Consider the following 10,413-nt stretch of genomic DNA (forward strand, 5'->3'; position numbering starts at 1 on the left):
CTTTGATTATCTTTAATCAAACTAATCCGATCACTTTCTTATCCATTTCAAATCATTGCCATCTATAGTCCTCAACTCTTATTCTACACAGGTAACGGTTACTTCAACATCAATACATCAAACTTGAGTTTGATTAACTTTTGCATTCTTTATTTCTCTTCAATAGGTGGTGTCAAACTAGGAAAAGTTGAAGTTTTCAAAATAAAAATTTTGAACCGTGTAATTAAATACATGTGATACAGTTTCAACTGTGTATTTTCAGTTTCAACTTTGTATGTATTTGGAGGGTGGCCTCCCTCGGGCTTCACCATTTGTGAAGAAACAAAAAAGGGCTGATGCCCCCATCCTTAATAAATCAACACCTACACCGGGAAACGCGCCAGCAACCACCTCTCCTCGATGTGATATGCCTCGAATCACTCGTCGCCAAACCGTTGTATCAGAAATTCGCACCGCCCTGGATGCTCTTGACGATAATGATCCAACGATTACATTCCCCCTCCGGTCCAGCCTATCAACATTTTCTCATGCGATGGCGGGGTCTTCGATTGCACAACTGGCTGTCTGCTTACATATCAAATCATCTCGTGTTCTCACAGTCTCCTGCATCATAATGACTGTTTTCAGCTTAGCAATGCAATGGCTAGAAAACACATTTAATGATTCAGACAACCAGCTCGTATTTCTTTTTCAACTCTGGCATCAAGAAGAAGTTGAATACTTACTCGGTCAGCTACACGCGGCTCAAACCCAACGCTATCTAGTACCACGAGGGCCACCTGCACGAGGACCACCCGATGGACGCTTTGCCCTCCTCTTCAATGAGCGAAGCTCCGTGTTTAGGCACCTGGTTAGTATTTCTTCGGTATCTCAAACTCGGGTCTTGATGATTGATGTGATCAAAGTCATATGTTGATTTCTTAGGCAAGGATGCAAAAGGAAACTTTTGTGAAGTTACTTCACATGATTGGCGGGCATCACATCTTTCAGAACAGATCTCCCAGCTCGCCACAGGCCCCACCTGAGTGGCAACTCTTGGTCGCTCTGGCGTATCTCGGGTTGACTGGAAATGGTGCTAGTCCTAGGATGCTTGCCCTGGGTTTTGGTATATCAGGTAAGTAAATTTTACTTTCCATTCCCTTTGTCCAACGGCAATTGCTAACCTCACTTCTCAATTCTCGTAGAAGGTAGTATTTATAATTATACAACTCGATGTGTTATAGCAATCCTTTCGTTGAAGGATCGCTTTTATCGATGGCCCGACCAGACAGAACGCAGCAAAATCAAAAAGGCGTTTGGGCGGCATAGTTTTTTTAAAGGATGTGTTGGTGTCATAGATGGGACACTGGTTACTCTTGCTACAGGTCCTGAGAAAAACATTGAGGATTACCGAACTCGAAAATCAACGTATGCATTGGATTCAATGCTTGTTTGTGATCATCGCAAACGGATCATCTACGCGACTCATGGGTGGTGCGGAAGTGCCCATGACTCACGAGTTTTTCGTAATTCAAAGGCAAGTGTATTCAACTCAATCATGTACACCATTAAGGCTGATGAATCTCTTTCTGAACAGCTCTCAAGGAGCCCTCAACATTTCTTCGGCGAAGGTGAATATCTGCTGGGCGATTCAGGTTACCCTTCAAGGAAAAATTTAGTTTCAAATTTCAAAAAGCCTCGACATATACCCCTTCCAGCAGCCCAAAACCACTTCAACAATGCGCTCAGCAAACTTCGATATGTGATTGAGCACACAATCTTACTGTGGAAGGCTCGGTGGCAGTTTGTGAGACAGTGTCGAGTGGTACTGAAAGGTGTTCGATCAGCAAAGCGACTTAACTATTTTTTGAGTGCCACAGTAGTTCTACACAACTTCCTGATCGATGTCCAAGATTCTCAAATCCTTCAAGATTTAGGACACAATGGTTTTGATTTTGATGAAGGTGATGATGGCGGATCCGAAGCTATTGATGATGATGTCATAGAATCAGATGACACTCGTGCAGCTCTATTCACTCAATTCCAACAATTGTATCATTAGTTGTTATTAATTGTAATTACATATCAATGAAAAGAAATCAATGATTTTGTTCGCTTTTTCATCCTTGGTTGTGGATCGATGTCACTATCTACCTGGTGAAGTAACTCGAACAGAGTTACTCATATTTGCTAAATAAGCGATCGATTTTGAAATCATTTGGTTTTCAACATCAAAACATGATCGATTATAAATGCAAGGTTTTATATTTGAGCATAGCATTGGTAATTTCATTACTTCATTTTTGAGAGATGATACAATCATGTTTTTGCTGGTATTTGAGACCCACAAATCCAACCTTATCACGAGAAAAAAGGAGAGGTACAACCATCAAAGCACACAGGATAAAATTTTTCATAACATCATATTTCAGTAGTCATAGAATCGATCGTTTAAGGATAATCGAATACGTTTATATTGAAAGGAAAATACTCGTTAGCAAATTTTCGATTTTGCTTAGAAGTCGGGGATTGTACATGACAAGCTGACAAGCTCCTCGGCTCAATCACTATCACTGTCGTTGCTGTCATAATCCATTAAAGCATCTAAATCGGGTCTAGACTCTGACCGATGTTCAAAAAAGTCACAGATCAATCAGTGATCTCAATCCGATTCAAGACAAAGGTTGACTTACTTTGTTTTTGGTTTTCAATCAGACGCTCTGCCAAGTTGGTAGCTTCTGTGGAGGACATTCCCGTCTCCATCAATTCACGTATAGTCTTAGTAGTTAGCTCAAGATCACGATAATCATTCTCAGATTTCTGCTTGTGAATTAACAACTGAAGCTCCCACTTCTCACGGCGCAACTGCATCTTCTCGCGCTTCTTGGCGATTTTGTCACGTGGTGGGGGTTTGGGGTTTGCCAAATTCGTGATGGCAGATGAGATAGTTTTCATTGAACTAGACATCTCTTGGCCAATCTTAAGTGTTCCAATAGCCGTCTTGGAATGAGCTTGAATAGCTCGTTCGCGTTGTTCATAATTTTCATCCGCCTTTTCACGTGCTTCAGATGTGTTGATCTTGAGTACAGACTTGCTTGGCGATTGAGCCCTAAAGCCAATTGATTTTAAAAAAGAGCCTGATGGCCGTCGCTTTTTGACTATAACGTCGCTGTGTGAATCGAAGGAATCTTCTTTGATGCTATCGGTAGACTCGCGGCGATGCTTTCGGGATTGGGTGACTTTTGGTTGATCTGCATTTTGGATGGCCGCCATCAGGTTATCGCGTTGTAGAGGGGCTGGTAGGTTGAATGAATCATCATTGGTATCAGATGGGTCAAAGAGGTCACTAAAATCTGGGTTGTCGATGTTTTGTTCCACATCTAAGACGTCTTGATTGGCCGTACGGAGCTGGAAAGCATCGCGGATATCATTCTCGTTTACGTCGTCCACGAGGTCTATCTCATCAAAGGGCATGGCTGATGGTCGATCACCCATGATTTGGTCCAGTTCGTAGAATGATGGGCATATCCCCTCGATTTGGTCTATATATACAAGATGTGAGCCACAGTATCGGTTCAAATTCAACAAGATATACATACCGGAGAATGATTTCTCTCCTGAGATTCCAATTAGTCCCCCGCCAGTTTGCTTGGTCCTCTCTAGAGCTTCTCGATACCTATCCTCTAACGAGTGCATCTAAATTTTGAAACTACATTAGTATACACGTTTTGCTACTTCCAATACGATAGTGACAAACTTGTTGAACCACTGAATTTCCATCGCACCCAAAGATTCCATTTTGAATCAAGAATTGCGAGATATCTTTGGCTATCACATTCTTCTTGGAACCCTTTTCGCGCCATCTGTTGTAATTACCGGGGATGAGGACCCATTGGATTAAGATATCGCTAGCCGATTCGCCATTCAAATTCTTATGTCTTGCCCAGTGGCGGTGAAAATCGTCTTTTGAGTTGGTCGGCGTGCAATTAGGAGATTTTAACGTGGCGGTATCCTGCACTGCTGAATTGGTCTTATTGGCCTTTGGCTTGCGTCCTCTTTTACCTTTGACTAGGACAGGTGATGGGGACGTATAAGTCGTTGGCTGAGTATTCATGCTACCGGGCTGGTTAGGCGGTGGTTGATTGGGGTAATGAGGCTGATCTTGGACGGCAGAATTTCCGTGGGCAATTGCTGATGCAGGGGGAGTGCTGATGTGATGACTTTGAGGGAATCCTCCAAAATTTCCATCTGAAGATCCGTGGAAAATAAAGGGCGTTTGCGGCATTGGACCAGACATGTGATCAAACAGTTCAAACCCGTGATCAAATTGGGGAAAATGTTGTGGTGGTCCAGTTTGGTGGTCATGAGAGGGAGGATCGGGGTTGTAGCCATAAATTGGAGGTAGAGGTTCTGATGGAAAGCATCCCTCAGGGGATGGTACGTAATAGTTCATTAGAGCTCTTTAGCGTTGAGACTTGGAAGAGATGGCCATCTATGGAAGTACTTACAAACACGGCCTCAAGAGACCTGTCCCAACGCGCTTTACCCTGCCCCAGTGTTCTGTGTAGATGTTGATTTATTAAGGATGGGGGCATCAGCCCTTTTTTGTTTCTTCACAAATGGTGAAGCCCGAAGGAGGCCACCCTCCAAATACATACAAAGTTGAAACTGTAAATACACAGTTGAAACTGTATCACATGTATTTAATTACACGGTTCAAAATTTTTATTTTGAAAACTTCAACTTTTCCTAGTTTGACACCACCTAATAGGTTCCGAGTTCACCTACTAAGAAGATCAACCTATCGCATCCTACTATCATCAACTCAAATTCAAATTCTCCAACTATGATTCATCCACCTCAACAAACCAAGATGATAATCAAAAAAAGTTTGTATTCTGATCCATCAAATCTAAATGCATTCACATTCATCAAGGAAACTAATTTTCCTAATCACCCTTCTTGTGTCCATTCCATTTAGAAACCTAAACCAAAAACCCATCCAAAAACAAAACATCAAATTAAACAGCACCCCAGCACATCCAAAAGTTTCTTATCAATCTTGATTTCTTTATTCTTAAGGATCTCAATTTGTTATCTTGCATTTGAATACTTTTCTTTTTGTCCAAAAGATCCGACTCAAAACCCATTAGTTTGTTCAAGTGTAGCCAAATTACATTGGGCCCTATCACCACATCTTTCACCTTACAAACAAAGATTTAATTGCAAGATTCATCAACCTATCCAAGCCAAAGTGTCACCGATTTGGACCCAACAAGTTTTACGTGTTTGGAATAACTTGTTTGTCCTACAATCAGTAAAGATTCAAACTCTCAATCTTTGTTAGTTTGAGCCTTTTTTATCTCTCTTCCATACAGTCGCTTCCTCTCCTTACCTCTTCATTCGATGTCTGACTCTGCTTTTTTGGCTCGCTACTTTTCCTTGACAGAGTTGAACCCTACATCTAGATAGATATTCTCCCGATCATCATGACTGGATCAGCGCGAACTTTGGCTCACAATGCTAACCGTACAAACGGTGATCTCAATAATCGAGAAAATTTCGCACAGTACGCCAAAATTGAAGAACTAGAACTTGATGGAAAATTAAAACCTTTGATTGGATAATTTAAAAGATTGTTATGAATCTAAACTTTTACCCTACTTAGACGTTATTTCAAATCGGTTTAAAAATCATCTAAAAGTATCGAAAAAATCAAAATTCATTAAACGATTCAAACAGAACTCATCGATCGATCGATCGATAACATAAAATCACGAAGCAAGACTACTGTCTCTTTCGGATGCATCATTTTATTGTGAGTTCCTTAAAACACCTTATACCCCACATAACTCACTTACTCCATTACCACATATGATTTCAAGATCAACTTCACTGACTGTCCTTGATGTTTCATCTTATAAACTGCTTGCTTTACCGACTGAATTAGAAATGATCGCTACACTTCAACAACTAACTTGAAGAATTAGGTGTGGAAGGGAATCCATTAGCCGATGCACTTTCAAGTACGATACAAAAAGATGGTTCTTCTTCACTTGTAGCTTATCTTCAAGACTCATGTCCAGTACCATTACCACCATCTAAAAGATCAGAGTTTGATTGATCTCGAATGTTCAGTTGTATCAGAACTACAATCAAATTTAAACACCCACGAAATCACAAACAAAACCTTTGGAATGATGTGTCATAAGGGCATCAACTTGGGAATCTCAAAAAGATTCAATTTTACAACAATTCATCCAATATGGCGCAGATGTGTTTACAGAATTTAAGCTATGAAGGCTATGAATGTGTATAGTTTCCCAAATCTAGGCCTAGGGCTGGGATCTGAACAACATAGGTGTGTTTTTCTTGAAAATTGTATGTAGGTTTTTCTTCTTTTTGATTTGCATTGATTTGATTTGGATATAACTGTGAATAAACAAATATTGTCATGTAAGTCTCAATCTTCAATTGGAGCATTAGAATGTGGTATCAATGTACCTTTATCAGTTGATGTGATAAGTAATTGTCTTTTGTTCAAATTTAGTCATGATCCCACTGTTTGAGAATTCTTTTTGAATCCTAATTCATTTGATTTTGACATAGGTCAGTTCTGTTTTGACACTTACTTAATCAAAGTTTATTTATTGATGGTCTTCTTCTTCTTTTTCTTGATAGATGGGATTTACCTCAAACATCCAATTCTCAAAATGTGCCTGAAGGCTTTCAAATGATTTGGAATACTTATAAATCTAACTGATTTGATGAAGAATCTAAATTGATTTACAATTGATTTGAAGTTGTTAGAGCTAGAGGTAGAAAAAGATGTATGTCAGGTCAATTTATATCATTTTGATTGGTCTATTTGTGTTTCTAATCAATCTTGAAGTTTAAAACTTCATGATATATATATATATATATATATATACCTGTAAATGTATATAAACTTTACAATATTGTCTTTTCTTTTTGATTGTAATCTTGGTTTGATGTCACAATAAATGATTTCTTAGGGATTCATACTTCAAAACCAAATCAAAACTGAAAAGTGTTACCTCAATTTCTTATTGTTAGAAACTCATTAAAGACATATACTACATAAGTTTTTGGAACATTCATTGTTGCAAAGCAATGAGAACATTACAAAACTAAAAAAAGTCAACTTAAATTCTTCAATGATTATAAAAAAGTAGGAAAAAGGTATATGTAATAACAATTGTTCCAATTTATTTTTTGGTATAGTGTAACAGATTGTCCTGAGCTCACTGGAAGAGAAAGAATAAAAATTGATCATGGTACAGTTGTGGTTATCAATAAGTGTGATCTCTCCATAGTATTATCTGTTCAGTGTATTCCTTTCAAAGACCTGACTCCCAAACTTAGAGCTCAAATGATAATTATTTCAAATACAGACCCTTTAGAAAGCAAGAGAAATTTTGATTCTCTTGATACTTATATGTCCTTACTCAAAATTGTCTTCAAAGGACTTAACTTCAAATCATATCATCATTCCAATCATCAATTGAATCTACCAAATTAGCATCTTTGTCTTCTTCTTTACCTTTGATTGTCTGTTTCATTGCCCCCATTTCATCATCAGAATCTTCAATTTTGAATCCACCCACCAAGAACCTGAGGAGGGAGTTCCTGATGCAAGAAACATTGCAAGCTTAGGTAATATTGTAAGATTCTATGCGGAGACAAATGCCTGAGAATTAAAGGTGAGTCTGCACTTTGCACCTACAATGCAGAATATCACCATCTATTACTGATGTATAATTGGTCAGGTAACACATGTACATTTAGCAAAAAAGCAGCGGCAGGTATGGAGAAGAAGAAGACAGATTAATTTGCTGGTACTCAATGGGGGCTAAGTTTGAGACAGGCGTAGGCCATGCAGTGTCTTCATATTGTAGTGAAGTGTTTCTTCTTGTGTGTCACAAGCTGTCTATAGTGTAATAATAGTGTCATGAATTGCACATGCCTTGACTTGGAGTTCTGCAGGAGTGTGGTGCAGCACAGGTATGCAAGACATGATCAGTGATTTCAGGGGCAAGACAGCAAGGACTGATCCGCCCAATACCTTGTCTTACTTAAATCTTATCTACATAACTGATCAAATTCAATTAAACTTAATTCCAATCATTAAAAAGACGTAGCAAAATGAATTCAATCCGGGTTTCCTTAAATATTGAAAACCTAAATTAATTGAATTCAAGAAAGAGATCATCAAACATCAAACATCAAGTTTGGTTCAAATAGAAAGAAATTGTTCAAGTTTGATGGTATGAAAGTCATTTGATTGAAACATTTAATCATCTCATGCATGTTTATGTAAAACCCCAAGTTCAATTGATCTTGACAAAATTAAATGAATACTGTGAAAGACAACAAACTAAAGTAGAAGTAGAAGTAAAAGATTTGAAAGATGTCTAAGCATGAAGAAGTTCAAGAACCTCTCAACATGAAAGATTTTAGTGATTTTGTTTTTGTGGCAACCATCAATTAGATTTTCTTCAGTTGATAAAAGATGAAGAAGAACAAGAAAAACTGAAACCTACAAAATGAGAAGAAGAATCAAGTCAAAGAAAGAAACAAAGATCAACAGGCAAACAGCAAGTGATTGGATCAAATTAGAAAGGTATCAAGAAGTAGGATGTTTGAACATGAAAAAATGGACAAAAGCCAACTAAATAAATTGATTCATTAATTTAAAACAAAACAAAGAGAATTCAAAAGACTTGTATGAAATGACAAATGACAGAAAAATCAAATTGATGTGAACCAAAAGAGAAAGGTTAATCTAAAAGTTGAAGAGATGGTTTAAAAAGAATGAAACTGTTGAATTGAACTCTATGGAATCTAAACTAGAAGATATCAAATTGATCATCAAGAAATCTAAAGAGAAATCCAAATTAAAAGTGATTGAAGTGGAATTAAATCAAATTAAAGAATTTGAGATGGATCAGTTTGAGGATGAGATGAAGGTTTTAGAAGACATTTGAGTTCTGTTGGACAATTATGTGGTGGAAGTTCAAGCCGCACTTGGCCCTGGGTTTACTTGGTTAGAAGATGTGACTTATAAAATTTAGTCTTTCTTTCCTCCTTAAAAAACATCAAGAACACTGATGAGTGAAGTCTTTGGAATCAGGGGGGGTTCAGGTTATATGTCAAACAAATGTAAAGAAAGGTGTCAAGAATTGATCTTGAATGGAAAAGATCAAGGCGGATTAAAGTTGAGAATTTCCAGAGTTTTTTGAAAAGATTAAAGAGACTTATAAATTGGTTTTAGATGAAGGTAGAGTGTTTCATTGGAAATTGAATAGGTTGAGGGTTAGGTATGTTGACAGGTTGGAAACGGAAAACAGTTGGGAGGAGAGAGAGATATATAGTTGGGAGGAGACAGATGAACAGTTGGGAGGAGAGAGATGAGCTTTAGGGTAGGTTTTTGAAAGTTTTTGAAAGGTTTGGAAGTTGGAAAGAGGAAGTTGAAGGGGTTGGGGGTTTTGACGACTTTCTTGCAAAAGTAAACATTTTGATTTGGTTTGATTATTGATTGCAGATTTGTGTTTGGCTTTTACAGATAATTGAGTATGGGAGTATGATTCTATATAAAAACAAAAAACTTGATGATTTGTTAGATTTTTTTCATTGAAACCATTCACCACTCATCCTGATGAATTTTTGAAATCTCCATAAAAAGAAATTCAATTTATTTATTTATTTTTACATATAATTTTTAATGATGTTATATTTTTATTCATAGCCATCATTCAGTGATGTGATTGAAAATCATTTAGGCCTACCTCCAATCTATCTTGCAAAATGAAATTGAATCAATTCATGATCAAATTGATTTGGCTTTAGATGATTTTTTATTGATAGATAGCTCAACATAAGATGATGATGACCACCTCACAATATCTGTGATTTATTTCAGTGCTCAAAACAAACTGTGTGAAGTGAGCCTTTGAGATTTTCAAGTTCAAAAGCTGTATTGATGTCCGTAATCATTCTACAAACAGGTCTGTCAATTGATTGGAGCATGAATGATGGTGGCGATACTTTGGATAAGTGATTCAATTTTTTAAGTCATCTATCATAGCTCATGGACTCTTGATATAACTGACACTTCAATTCTTCATTGACCTCATCTACATTGTAATGTCAAAATGTGTGAGAAAAAAGTTCCGGGAATGCTTATTTAAAGATTTGGCATGAGTGGTGCTTCACCCAAACTTCAAGTTGATCAACAAATAGATCAATCAGTGATATAATTCAGTTGCAGCATATCTGAATTTTGAAAGTCCAACAGCCAACTTACAGCAAATTGTCAAATTGACATCTGCACATTGATTGATTTGAGTCAATTGTTCACCATCTTTGAAGCAACCAGTTTATTTTCAATTGCATCAAGCATGAGGATCAGAA

The 10,413-nt window shown here is 37.5% G+C and overlaps 1 protein-coding gene across 1 annotated transcript; it reads right to left on the reverse strand.

Moving 5' to 3' along the window:
• Nucleotides 1-2,539: 2,539 nt before the first annotated feature.
• Nucleotides 2,540-4,432, reverse strand: MELLADRAFT_91559 (uncharacterized protein; the record flags this gene model as incomplete). The annotated part of the gene is made up of 4 exons (XM_007414449.1): nt 2,540-2,601; nt 2,673-3,521; nt 3,579-3,675; nt 3,737-4,432. The coding sequence occupies 4 exons, from the start codon at nt 4,430-4,432 to the stop codon at nt 2,540-2,542; spliced, it is 1,704 nt and encodes a 567-aa protein (XP_007414511.1).
• Nucleotides 4,433-10,413: the final 5,981 nt, after the last annotated feature.

Source organism: Melampsora larici-populina (genome assembly GCF_000204055.1).
Source record: "Melampsora larici-populina 98AG31 unplaced genomic scaffold MELLAscaffold_43, whole genome shotgun sequence".
In the NCBI taxonomy this organism is placed as follows: domain Eukaryota; kingdom Fungi; phylum Basidiomycota; class Pucciniomycetes; order Pucciniales; family Melampsoraceae; genus Melampsora; species Melampsora laricis-populina.